The sequence below is a fragment of the Myxocyprinus asiaticus genome, chromosome 16, assembly GCF_019703515.2.
Source record: "Myxocyprinus asiaticus isolate MX2 ecotype Aquarium Trade chromosome 16, UBuf_Myxa_2, whole genome shotgun sequence".
NCBI lineage: Eukaryota > Metazoa > Chordata > Actinopteri > Cypriniformes > Catostomidae > Myxocyprinus > Myxocyprinus asiaticus.
This window is the reverse complement of record NC_059359.1, coordinates 1157057-1172232: the sequence shown is the minus strand read 5'-3', so window position 1 is coordinate 1172232 and position 15176 is coordinate 1157057. Positions and strand designations below refer to the sequence as shown.

Sequence of the window (15176 nt, the reverse complement as noted above, 5' to 3'; positions counted from 1 at the left end):
AAACGCTCTCCGTCCACACTGCCGTTTTCAAGCGTTTTCCAAAAGTTTCTTGTCCTATGAAATCTCGTCACTGCGCTTGCGAAAAATCGCTGTTCCATGTACGGTCTGAAACGCAATTGTCCTCGTGTTCCGCCGCCAGGCAGCAAATCCAAGTAAACTTCCCGTAGCCTTTGAAGGAATGCAATGTGAAGGTTGTACAAAGTAACATTTATCTTTAACAACGCTGTCAAAGTGGACAGCACACACTACAACATCTTGTTTGTTTTGTGTCTCAGAGCAGGCTTTTTTATTTTGTTTTCTTGCTGTTTTCTGTATTGCAAAGTAGAAAAGGAAAATCAAGTCCTTCATAAATAAAGCGAAAAACAATATCTGCCTGGCGTCTCAACCAGTTAGACACACCTGTGTCAATTACTAGACAGCGGACGCAAAGCAGCTTAAATGTCATCTGAACGCTCATGACTAGGCTTTGTAGTTGTTTTATAAAGCAATTACAAAAAAAAGGTTTCTGCAGCTATTCTTGACTTATTTTAATTTTAATCACAGATGTTTGAAATCTGTAATGGCAGCGGTCATTTAGAGAAACTTAACAAACATAAAATTAATAAGTTAAATTGAAGTTAACAGATTGATAGCCAGACCTGTGATTTTATTATTAAATAATGAGAGAAGTCTGCTGCTATTAAGCAGCCTTCAGACCGTGTTGTAGCCATTATTATTAGGCCTATAGTTCAGTGGTGTTATATTTTAATATTCAGTTTAATTGAATGTGTTATGTTTATTTTATTATGTTTATTGTTGTATGGAAGTAGACCATGGGTGGGAGTACCTGTGCAAGGTAGATACGTCATAAGAATAAGAGGCCGGCAATTTGAGTAGAGTATGGCAAATGTCGGGAGACGTGGAGTGGGTCAGACACGATTTTTGACCACTTTGTTTGACGTTATTTTGTTGGAAAAAAATTCTTATAAGTAGATTTCCTTTTGTATTATTTTGAGTTTAATTTCAGTCTGTTTCATTCATCATTTTCACTGGAGTTAATAAATAAGAACTTTTGCAACAATGTCGGGTGGTGGAAGTGCGTTTGAAAACTAACCCACCGCAGCCATGCTTCCATGCACGGCCTTTTGGAAGGCCGATACAGACAGTTTGCATGATCTTGGGCCAGGGCGCAATTAAAACTGTTGAACCACATTAATACATTTTAATACAACATGCTGTCGCAACCCTCTACGATCAATTTTAGTTTTACTCTCCAGACTTTTGACGACATGTAAGCATAATATAACTAAAAATATATTAAGCAAACTGAGAGAGGGGGCCTCTTCATATATATTCACGCAATATAGTATATTGTAATTCTTTTTTTATATTTTGCTTTATGATTTTCATCACATTTTAGCTTTTTAAAAATGTACACATTTCTTATTCTATCAATTTATATGATGTCATGAAATTGCATTTTTAATAATGATACCAGCTGTTGTCACTGTTTGAAATTTCATACACATTTTTAACAAAACAATTCACAAGGTAGGAACCTAATAATGAAAATTAGGGGTCACGACTGTGAAATTTGGCTGACAATTAAGTGTCAAACAAATAATTGCGATTATGACGATTAATTGCCTGTTATAGGTGTTTCACGAATATGATGATTAATTACCATACAAACTCACTGTGTGTGCTTCATGCACACAACAAAGTCATTTATACAAATTTAGCTTAGGTCATATAATAAAATAAGGGTATATGATTTCCTTTTCAGGCTTCAAAAACATATGAATGACATTCAAATATAAAAGTATAAAAATTAAAATAATTCAAATAATATTTCAATTATCAAAATATGTCTAAATAACTCAAATATATCTCTCTTATTTGTCCGATTTACTTTTGATCCATTGGACTTTTTCAATGTTTTATTTTCTTTTGCTTCTTTTGTAACCCATGCAACCTGTATAGCTATTATATTATATTATATTATATTATATTATATTATTATTATATTATATTATATTATATTATATTATATTATTATTATATTATATTATATTATATTATATTATATTATATTATATTATATTATATTATATTAGATTAGATTTATATTATATTATATTATATTATTATTATATTATATTATACTTATATTATATTATATTATATTTATATTATATTATATTATATTATATTATATTATATTATTATTATATTATATTATATTATTATTATATTATATTATATTATATTATATTATATTATATTATATTATATTAGATTAGATTTATATTATATTATATTATATTATTATTATATTATATTATACTTATATTATATTATATTATATTTATATTATATTATATTATATTATATTATATTATTATTATATTATATTATATTATATTATACTTATATTATATTATACTTATATTATATTATATTATATTATATTATATTATATTTATATTATTATTATTATATTATATTATATTATATTATATTTATATTATTATTATTATATTATATTATATTATATTATATTATATTTATATTATTATTATATTATACTTATATTATATTATATTATATTATATTTATATTATTATTATTATATTATTATTATATCATTATTATACTTATACTTATATTTATATTATTATTATATTATACTTATATTTATATTATATTATATTATATTATATTATTATTATATTATACTTATATTATGTTACATTATATTACATTATATTATTATTATATTATATTAAATTATACTTATATTATATTATATTATATTATATTTATATTATATTATATTATATTATATTATATTATACTTATATTTATATTATATTATATTTATATTATACTTAAATTATATTATATTATATTATATTTATATTATACTTATATTTATATTATATTATACTTATATTATATTATATTATATTTATATTATACTTATATTTATATTATATTATATTATATTATATTTATATTATATTTATATTATATTATATTATATTTATATTATACTTATATTTATATTATACTTATATTATATTATATTTATATTATATTATATTATATTTATATTATACTTATATTTATATTATATTATATTATATTATATTTATATTATATTATATTATATTATACTTATATTATATTATGCAATAGTAAAATATTTCTGCCTTAAATTCTTCACTTTCACACATTATTTTAAGGTTCTCTGATTAACTCACAAGCCCTTATTTCTCATGAAGGAAGGCTTTGAGATTCTGTTTCTTGCATTTTATCATCTCCACAGAAATAGAGCAGGGCATCTCCTCTGTCTCACTGCATGTTATTAACACTGCGTGAATAAACCCACAGTGACCACAGACATTTGCCATTACATGGCCATTAAGTGAAACTGGAGCACTTTGCGTTCACAAAATTAATACGTTTAAACCTTGTTTATATTTTCGCGGGAGTTTAGCGCAAGCCTCTGTTGACGGCGTGCACATCAGAGCGCTTGAGAAGTGGTTCATCTTCACACGCTCTCAAGAGAGCTGCTCTTGTGATGTCCGCAGTGCGGTTCCCTGAGATGCACGGAGTTCAACTGAATGAGATGCAAGTGCTTTTTCCTGCGTGCTCATGAGACAGCATGCAGGGAAAGACGAGGCTGAATCCAGCCTCTTAATCAACTGCTTTTTATTCAGTGAAAGGGCCTTGGTGCTTCGACACTACACAACTCTATCACTGGCGAGTGAAATGTTAATATTTACTGCTGCATTTCTGAGAAACAGTGTGCTGGTTTTATTTGAGCTTTATAACTTTTTGGCAGTTTATTATCATGCAGTAACACAAGGACAGTGATTGACATTGTCATGAAATCAGAGACCCTCCCCTCTAAATCCGAACACAAGTGGTCGCAGGAGGTGCATTTAAGTGACCAGGAGTAAACAGTGATGTGTCTCACTTGACCACGTGATCGGAACGACCGAAACGCATCATAATACCAGGTGTAAATGGGGTCTCTGGTTTTGTTCACATTGTGCATAAATCTGATTTGTTTTGTTTTTTTAATTACGATGTTTATGATTGACTGTCCACACTCATTAGGCATGTGATGAAATGAGATCTGTTTGTTCAGATTGTGTCATCAATAAAAAAACTGGTGTGTCTACATCAGTTGCTATTGTAGTGACATAAGTGTTAGCACTGTGCCAAAGAGAAGCTGTCAGTGTGGAAAGAGAAAACTGGACATTTTGGGCTCTATTTTTGCAGCGCTACATGCTACGACCATGCGCTACGTCTTATCCAATTTTCATGAGAGCGCTAATTCTAAACGCAAAGCGCAAGTGGCCATTGGTGGGAGTGTTTGTGCTATCTGTGGGTATATTGTATGGTAATTAAGTGGCGAAAAGCGCAATTTGCTATTTTCCTGAGAAATAGGTCATTGCGCTAAGACGTTTCAGAACCACGTCTGTTTTCAGTGCAACGTCTAAATTCAGTTCCTGCATTTGCAGTTTGGAGATTCCACCATCAGATGGTGATAAAGTTCACGTCCAAATTCTGACAATATAGTGGAACATCAAATTAAGTCCCTGACAATCACTGTTGTAGCCGTTTTATGAAACAAATATGTATGAGAGTTGTGTTAAACTATCTAAAGAACATGGTTTATATTTCATTTATTATTAGTATTATGTTTATATTTACAGTTGTATTAATGATCTGATTTGTATTGGTATTTTTCCACCTGTTGTCATAGAATGATTTTTAAGTCACTGCAAAAGGGGCCGGTGGAAGAAGTTGGACAACTGGTAGAGCATGGCGCTAGCAACGCCAAGATCATGGGTTCGATTCCCAGGGAACGCACAAATTGATCAAATGTATGTGTGCTGTAAGTTGCTTTGGATAAAAGTGTCTGCCAGGGGGCCTGGGTAGCTCAGTGGTAAAGACACTGGCTACCACCCCTGGAGTTCACTAGTTTGCTAGTTTGAATCCCAGGGTGTGCTGAGTGACTCCAGCCAGGTCTCCTAAGCAATGAAACTGGCCTGGTTGCTATGGAGGGTAGAGTCACATGGGGTAACCTCCTTGTGATTGTTATAATGTGGTTTGCTCTTGTTGGGGCGTGTGGTGAGTTGTGCGTGGATGCCGCGGAGAATAGCGTGAAGCCTCCACATGTGCTATGTCTCCATGGTAACGCATTCAACAAGCCACGTGATAAAATGCGCAGGTTGACGGTCTCAGACGCGGAGGCAGCTGGGATTCGTTCTCCACCACCCGGATTGAGGCGAGTCACTGTGTGACCACGAGGACTTAAAAGCACATTGGGAATTGGGCATTCCAAATTGGGAGATGAAAGGGAGAACAAAAGCCAAATTCATAAATGTAAAATGTTTGGATTTGGTATGATTTTTTTGACCACTTCGTTATTTTGATTATATTTTAATTTAGTTTGAAGTGTAATTTGAATTTAGAAATATTTTTGGTTTAATTTTTTCGTGTTTCAATAAATGAATATAATTGTTCTAAATCAAAATGGACCGGTAGAAGTGAAGTGCATGCAGATACAATCACTGTTAATACTAGCCATGATTTATGTGTCAGTAGATGAAAATGATTAATAATACTTACATTCTCTATAATTTAATGGAGCCTACATCCATATCCTGAACCACATTTTCCATGCACATAAAAGGAGCGTGTCCCATTTAACAAGGACGCAGTTAATGCACAAAAGATCGCTGATAATACTGCTGGTGATTGACAGGTAAACGGATTATATAATAGGACGTAGACCCTGCAATAATTGAATTGCACTTGACCCAGCCCAGTAGTGACTTGCAATTTTGCCAAACCATTTGCCCTTAGATTTTGCGCATGATTGCATGAAAATACCAAAACTTCATGACCATGCCCATTTACTTTGCACTTATGACTAACGGCGTAGCGCAAGCACTCTTAAAACAGGTCCGTTTACCTCTGCTCATGTCTGTCATCATGCTGCAGTGCTTAACTGATTAGGCAACATGCACATTAGATTGATCACTGAGGGATTTTAGCTGTTCAGAAAGAAAAATAAATAAATAGATATGCCAAAAAATCTAATTTTTGCCCGATATGGTTTGGGTTTCATAGCCCTGCACCAGGTGAAAATGGTAAGTGTGATCTGTTAGTAAAGTAACAGCACACTTCTACTCAATAACACACATGATATGAGGGATCATTCGTGTCTGGAACAGAACAACGTTTAATACTTACAGTTAGAGGTTTGATCAAATCACCATGAGCAATAGAAACATTAATGAGTGAAAAAAACATTATAGTTATATTACAGAGAGTATTAATGCATTAAATGAAGAAAAAGTGGGTGGAAGAAAAAAGTCAGAGAGAGAGAGAGAGAGAGAGAGAGAGAGAGAGAGAGAGAGAGAGAGAGAGAGTGGGCAGCATTCACAGAACAGGGCAGGACCAAAGAACGACTAGAGGACTTCACGCATCAAAACACATATGACACACGGCTGGTAAGTTTCTGTTTGACTGTGTCAGATTGTCCAGTAAGTGAGTCGGTTTGTACCTCAGATGTAAGTCGGCTTTTTTCACAAGATATAAAGTTTGTGTGTAAACAGCATTGAGAATGAAGCGCTGCTGCAGTAAGGTCGGCTGTTGTCTAGTAATATCATGTCTAACTAAATTCTGACTGATGCGTCATGGGAATGTGTCCGTACAGACTGTGCTTTCAGCAGAAACAGGGATGTGTTTGTGGAATTGCTCATGTGTTTGTGAGTCAGAGGGAGAGAGATTTAACTCTATCCTTATCTGTCTAAATGCTTTAACACTCTTTATAAGCTTGTGTTTTAGTGGTGTTTAAGTCAAGCATCACTTGTACTATTATTCGTACTAATTTGATTTTGAACTAACCCCTAACGCTAAGTTTTAAAGACGTCTTGATTTTCCAATGCATCGTGATCTTCCTTTTAAAAATGTCTGAAGTGTTCTTCACTGGCTGGTATATGTTGAGATTTCACTCAGCAGTGATTGAGTAGTTTAGTGGAGAAGAAGTTCAGCAGCGAGATCTTTTCACTGTGTGTTGAGAGTAAAAGTTTGGTTTAACTCATTCTGTGTAATGTGTGTCCAAAGATGAGGTCAACACAATCCATTTGTCATTGAATAAAGTCTCTTTTAACCTCCTGAGACCCTGCGTCCACATGCGTGGAAATTACGTTTTGGCTACGCTATAGGCTATGCATAATGGATGCATCCAAAAACTGATAAATGTGTCTTTCAGAGGCTTTATATGGAGTTAGGATGAAAATAAGGTGCATTTCAAGACCAGTTCTGAGACCAGTGCAGACAGACAGCACACTGCAGGTTAAGTCATTCACTAAATAGGGAGCAAGGGAGCATCCTATAGCTCTCTATGCAGTTAAGTGCATTCACTCCTAAAATCTGATCAAAAGTTCAGTTTCAGGCTGCAGATGATGTTTGGATCACTCAACATGTTTGACAGACATGTGACAATGATAATCAGTACATAGATTGCATGTTTATTAGATGCTACTAGATACAAATCAAAAAGAGAAATGGAAAGTGCACACAGCAGTCACACTCAGGTCTGAGGAGGCTAATAACATTTCTGTCCTTTACAGTCAGTTGTTGATCAAAAACAACAAAAAATAAACATTTAATTCTAATTACGAATTGCACGGATGCGGTAAAGAAGCCATTAGTGTCCTCTCTCATTAATATGCGCTTTATTTACAGAACTGCCGGTAGTCTTAAAGAGACAGTACCGTTTTAGCACTTGTTCTACAAATCAGTGTAAATACTTGTAAACAGTACAACATGTAACAAAATATAAAATATGCAATATAATATAATATAATATTTATTAATATAATACATGGATTTGTTCATTTAAAAAGCTAAAATGTGACCAAAATCATGAAAACTATAAAATATAATATTAAAATGATTATTTTTGTAATGTACCTAGTTAGAAGGTCCCCAGTATAATTAATTAGCTGGGAGAGAAATTATTTCATATGTAAGAAAAAATGGACATTATAGCTGAAATATAGTTATATGAATCAATATCGAATCGGAATCGAATTAAGAGCTTGTTAATCGGAAATCAAATCAAATCTGAAAATCTGTATCAATATCCAGCCCTATAACAGACATGAACTAAAAAACTATTTTAATTAAATTTAATTGAATGTAGACTTTGGGTTGTAATTTCACCCTCACCGTTTGTTCTATAGACCTGAAGGAGCAAAATACAGGTGTCTGCCGCATGTTTGTTGACATAGAAAAATGATGAAAAACAGAGCACATCAATGCAAGAATGATTTTTTCCATTAAGGGGCAATATGTGCCCCCTGGATTTGATTTGAAGGGGCATTCTTAATCTTTAAGAGAGCATAATTGTTTTCTAATGGTAAAAATATATGGTGTCATCCTTGATTTATCAATTCCATAACACACATCTGAATTTGTTACAGTACCTCTTAACCATGAAACTAAAGCAGCATTAAGTCACATATTTTATATGTTAAAATGTATGAATAGGCCGACAATAGAATATTAAGAACTATATCGGATCACAAAGACGAAACTTCAAAATGCCTAAAATTTTTGTCCTCATTCTGTGAATTTTTGGGGCATTTTATCACTTCTGGTGGCATTTTTGCCCAGGGCCCATCTTGATTTCGGACCCTGGTGTCCTTAGAATGCAGCTGCCTGTGTAGACAGTAGACAGCACGAAGGTTTTTAGATATTTATGATCATAACTAGAGGTCGGCCAATAGTGGATTTTGCCGACAACGATAACCAAGGTGGTGGGTAAGGCCAAAAACTGATTAATCAGCCATTATCAATTTATAGAATGATAAAAATAAAAAAATCTTAGTCTTTCCTTACTATGAAGGGCAAATAAATTGAGGCTACAAGAGTCCAAATTTAATAAAACCCATAAAGCAGTTTATTGTGAAACCAAAATCTCAATTATAACTAGAAAAATTACGATTAAGTGCATTACGGGGGACTTTCAACTTAAAACAAGTCTGAAATACAAAAGGGACTCTTATTTTAAAATGAAAGAGACTTGGCTAACTTACAATGCACTATGCGATTATATAAGGTTTATTTACTCATGTATATACTGTATATATATAATAGAGGTAGACCGATATATCGGTTTTACAGATTAATCAGTGCCGATCAGTTACGCTTACACTATGCCGATAACCGATAGTTCCAAAAAGCAAATATCGGCACTGACTAATCTGTAAAACCGATATATCGGTCTACTTTTAATATTAACTGTTGCAGTTGCTGCTGTTCTGTTGAAACATATAACACTTAATGTGTAGTTTATTACCTTTGAAACATTGGTCAGGATATGTCTCTCATTCACACACTTACATCAAGGACTATATATATATATATATATATATATATATATATATATATATATATATGTATGTATATTAAAGGTAGACCGATATATCGGTTTTACTGATTTATCGGTGCCGATAGTTGCTTTTTGGAACTATTGGTTATGCCGTCTTACGCTATGACGATAACGACAGTTCCAAAAAGAACTATCGACACCGATAAATCAGTAAAACCGATATATCGGTCTACCTCTAATCATAACTGTTGCAGTTGCTACTGTTATATTGAAACATTTAACACTTAATGCGAGTTTATTACCTTTGCAGCACTGTTCAGGAGATGTCTCTCATTCACACACTAAACATCAAGGACATTTACCTTTGTAGATTTTGAAAGAGAAGAAGCCGCTCTCCGATTGGTCCAACATCACTGGCCCCTCCCCCTGCATGATGTCACTCTCCCCTCTGACCATTCACAGAGCAGCACAGGTACATTGTGAAACTAGTTTGACAGTCAGAGCTGTCAGATTTGCTGTGTCAGCAGCACACTAAATATCAGTTTGAATCAATGTTTCCAGGAATCACTGAAGGAGTCATCGAGTTTACCCCGCAGACGCAGCTCACACAGAAAAGTCCCAGATAGACCTCTTTCTGCACAAGGTGAGCAACGAACTGAGCTCAAATCAACTTTATTGTCATAATGCTTGTATTGTTAAGACAATAAGTAGGTCAAACAGCAACACCAGTGTGTGAAACGACAACAAAGAAAGCGCAACGGCAAATAGTGTGCATGCTTTGACTAATCACTGCTGAAAGCTCTTGTAATTTTTTTTCTCTGGATGAAGGCGTGTCAGTTGCTGGATTTACAGGTAAAGCGAGTGCTGCTGTTGAGACACACAGGTGCTTTTGTTCTGCATGAATTACTGCGTCTGTCCTATTCCAAACATTATATTTTCTCATGACAAAATCAATCAAACTACCACACAAAGATCTGTGGAACTGGGTCTGTGTGTAAAGCTGTATTTGTCTTAATTAAACAGATTTGTTGCGCAAACAATAAGTCAATAAGGAATCTTATGAAGTAATGACTGAATTATGGGATGTGACCTAATTTCTCAGCACTGCCTGTTTGATACCGCCTTACACTAAAAAACTAGCGGTTGTATGACTTGGATGAAATGGTGATTTTCATATAAACATATTTCACCCCAAGTTAATAAGAAATACATTTTGAGTAGCTCAGCGAGTATTGACACTGACTATCACCTCTGGAGTCACGAGTTCGAATCCAGGGCGTGCTGAGTGACTCCAGCCAGGTCTCCTAAGCAACCAAATTGGCCCGGTTGCTAGGGAGGGTAGAGTCACATGGGGTAACCTCCTCGTGGTCATGATTAGTGGTTCTCGCTCTCAATGGGGCGTGTGGTGAGTTGTGTGTGGATCGTGGAGAGTAGCATGAGCCTCCACATGCTGTGAGTCTCCGGTGTCATGCACAACGTGTCACGTGATAAGATGCGCAGATTGACGGTCTCAGAAGCGGAGGCAACTGAGACTTGTCCTCTGCCACCCGGATTGAGGTGAGTAACCGCGCCACCACGAGGACCTACTAAGTAGTGGGAATTGGGCATTCCAAATTGGGAGAAAAGAGGCTAAAAAAAAGAAATACATTTTGAATAAAGAAAGTTATTCATCAATGCATCATTTTCATGACAATTAAATATTATTCCCCCAAAATCTCATAACTGTAATGTAGTGTAATATAGTAATATACTGTATTTACACAAAATAAGTAATATAAATTAAAATCAATATATAGTAAATGTATTATAACAAATGCAAAATACCGTCAGGTAAAAAAGCAATTTAAATAATATATTATTATTTTACTTGCATTACAGTAATGAACATTAAATAATTTGTGTGTGTGTGTGTGTGTGTGTGTGTGTGTGTGTCAGTGTTAGTGAGGATGACTCCGGACAGACCGACCTCAGAGGCTCTATCTCCTCGTCTTCCTCATGCCACTCACAGACTGACTAACAGGCACAGTAATGGGCAGAGATCAGGGCATATTGATGTGAATGGCTCTCACACACCCTGCAACAGCGCCAACACCTCCCGTGCGCCCAGGTGAGCTGCCCACAGTAGTTCCTGTGATTTATAATGTGCAGCTGTGAATGTCCGATGTTATAGAATATAATCATTTCTATATGAAGTGCTCGTCACAATTGTGTGTGTGTGTGTTTACATGGGTGTGTAATGTATTTTGTATGAGTCATGTGAATTTGAGGTTTGTGTGTGTGAAATTAAAGAAACAGTTTGCACAAAAATAACCCCCCCCCCCCCCAAACATGAAAACCTCAAATGCCTCAAAGTTTTACTCTCCGTTGTTATTTTTTTCTGTGTAACACAAAAGGAGAATTTTACAGAAAGAATAACAGCATATGGGTTGAAACAACATAATGACAGAATTTTCATTTTAGGGAAGTTTGGAAAACTGTGGGGGCCTGTGTAGCTCAGTGGTAAAAGATGCTGACTACCACCCCTGGAGTTCGTCTCGAATCCAGGGCGTGCTGAGTGACTCCAGACAGGTCTCCTAAGCAACCAAATTGGCCCGGTTGCTAGAGAGGGTAGAGTCACATGGGGTAACCTCCTCGTGGTCGCTATAATGTGGTTCTCGCTCTCGGTGGGGCGTGTGGTGAGTTGTGTGTGGATGCCGCGGAGAATAGCGTGAAGCCTCCACATGCGCTACGTCTCCGCGGTAACATGCTCAACAAGCCACATGATAAGATGTGCGGATTGATGGTCTCAGACACGGAGGCAACTGAGATTCATCCTCCGCCACCCGGATTGAGGCGAATCACTACACCACCACGAGGATTTAGAGCGCATTGGGAATTCCAAATTGGGTGAAAAAAGGGGAAAATAACAACAACAAAAAATAAGTTTGGAAAACTGTTATTTGCTATGATATAATTATGAACTCTGGGCTGTGACCGATACCGTCTGTTGTTTGTGGTGAAGTTGTCTGATCATGTGGCCTCTCATCTTTCCAGTCCTCAAAGTCTTTTGGATTTGGTGGAAATGGAACGGAAACTCAGAGAGGCCAAAGCCGAGAGAGAACGCTTACTCAAAGAGAGAGTGAGTTATTCATACTCTGACAAGAACTGACATCTTTTACTGACTGTAATGAACTCAAGTTATAGATAGAAAATTATATTGATGTTTTTCAGCCTTTTCATAACATTTTATACATACTGTATCTTGATATTTATATATTTGCTCTAAAATGACGAACATTTTTTAAATCAGAAGAACCAGTAGATTCAAATTGTTATTAACCTCCAGAGACCCGAGAGTGACTGCTGTGTGCATTTTCCATTTCCCTTTTTGATTTGTAACTAATAGCACCTAATAAACATGCAAAAAAAGAAAAGGCCACAAAAAAAGAAAAAAAAAAATTCTAGAGCAAATAGTTTTGCTAAACATGTATGTCCACATACATTAAATCAAATTGTTTATGATGTTTTCAGGAGTGTTGATTATTCATGTTTTTGATGTTACAGACATTACATCAGAAATTATCATAATTAATCCTGATTCAAAGTAATGTCCAGCATCATCCAATCACTGTCAACCATGTTAAAATAAAATGATACATTATAAATTCTGAATCTATGTATTGATTATCATTGTCACATGTCTGTCAAACATGTTGAGTGATCCAAACATCATCTGCAGCCTGAAACTGAACTTTTGATCAGATTTTAGGAGTGAATGCACTTAACTGCATAGAGAGCTATAGGATGCTCCCTTGCTCCCTATTTAGTGAATGACTTAACCTCCAGTGTGCTGTCTGTCTGCACTGGTCTCAGAACAGTTTGAAATGCACCTTATTTTCATCCTAACTCCATATAAAGCCTCTGAAAGACACATTTATCAGTTTTCAGATGAACTCATTTATTCTCAGTGTGATAATACACAGTAAATATAGGAATGCATTTATTAATGTTAATGAATAGAACCGTATTGTACAGTGATAACATAATAAAATATAACTAAATGTATATTAACATGAAGTGAAATGACCCACAGATGTGTTAGAAAGTTATTCAAAATAACTAGTTTTTCCAACTTTTGAGGGAATAATATTCCAAAATCCTCATATGTGGACATCATGTTTATCAGCGCGCTGACGTGTGTAAATTAACGTATTTTTTAAAGCAGCATATCAAATGAAACTAGAGACTCTCCTCTTTACAACCAAACAGGTTTCAATGAAAAAAACAGTAAAGAGATTTCTTACCAGAGGCACTTTTGTTGGTGCTGCATCCATAGAAGCGCTTCACAGAAATTGACGGCATGTTGTTGTGTCACGTGACTCGATGCACCAGAAGTTTAACCCTTATATGACACTCTAGAGTCTTATGAACAGTATTCAGTTGGTTTAAATTAATTTAAATTATGCATTACATATAGCAAAGCCAAAATACAGCGTCCACACATGAGGTTGCACAAGGCTAATTCAAGAGTAAAATACAGTAAAAATCTAGTTACAAATAATCAAGGGATGTTTTCCACACTGTTTTTCACTAAATAAACAAAAAGAAGAATTATATTTTACCCCTTAGAGACCCAAGCATAGAGATTGATGATATATTGTCTTTTTGTCTCCATCATATTTTTAGGAAGCCACTGATTATAAAAAAAAAATAATAAAAATGTTATTTTTAACCATATTTTGTTTTGGGATGAATTATGTTTGACTTTAGCTAGCTGTGACATTAAATATGCAATTTATTTCAGACCACAACTGTTGTCGTGATACAGGTCAGAGTGTCAGCTATGGTTATGTGTCATTTTTTTAAATGTTTTATAAAAAATAGGTATTGTTTAATTGCTGTAAACAAACATTGCAAATCTGCTACACTGGGTCTCTGAGGATTAATCCATTTAATTTATATGCACCAATATAACAATACTTCATAACCTTGTGCGACCCCGCGTCTACATGCATGGACGTTGTATTTTGGATTTGTTATACACTACACATTATTTAATTTCATTCTGACTGATCTCAGTTCAGGAGACTCTGTGCTGTCAGTAAAGGGTTAAACTTTCATGTGTACATGAGCCATGTGACAAAGCAACAGGGCGGCGATCGCAGAAGAGTTTGTGTTTGGGAGAGATGCCAACATAACTACATCTGGTCTCTAGGGAGTCTCTAGTTTCATCCGATATGCCATTTTAAACATTTGAGCGATTTTTCGGTAAATGGCACGCTGCTAAACACAGTGACCACATTTGTGGACTGTATGCTCAGTTTCAGTTAAAATATCCTATATTTACTGTGCATCCAAAAACTGATAAATGTGTCTTTCAGAGGCTTTATATGGAGTTAGGATGAAAATAAGGTGCATTTCAAACTGTTCTGAGACCAGTGCAGACAGACAGCACACTGGAGGTTAAGTCATTCACTAAATAGGGAGCAAGGGAGCATCCTATAGCTCTCTATGCAGTTAAGTGCATTCACTCCTAAAATCTGATCAAAAGTTCAGTTTCAGGCTGCAGATGATGTTTGGATCACTCAACATGTTTGACAGACATGTGACAATGATAATCAGTACATCGATTCAGAATTTATAATGTATCATTTTATTTTAACATGGTTGACAGTGATTGGATGATGCTGGACATTACTTTGAATCAGGATTAATTATGATAATTTCTGATGTAATGTCTGTAACATCTCAAAAACATGAATAATCAACACTCCTGGAAACATCATAAACT

The 15176-nt window shown here is 34.7% G+C and overlaps 1 protein-coding gene across 4 annotated transcripts in view; it reads left to right on the top strand.

Moving 5' to 3' along the window:
- LOC127453643 (pleckstrin homology-like domain family B member 3) overlaps positions 1-15176 on the top strand; it is a 38219-nt gene that overhangs the window by 19336 nt on the left and 3707 nt on the right. For all 4 annotated transcript variants that reach the window (XM_051720199.1, XM_051720197.1, XM_051720196.1 and 1 more), the window contains exons 8-11: positions 9777-9878; positions 9968-10049; positions 11342-11513; positions 12440-12524. In XM_051720199.1, coding sequence (XP_051576159.1) covers positions 9777-9878; positions 9968-10049; positions 11342-11513; positions 12440-12524 — 441 coding nt within the window. The remainder of the gene's footprint in view (positions 1-9776; positions 9879-9967; positions 10050-11341; positions 11514-12439; positions 12525-15176) is intronic.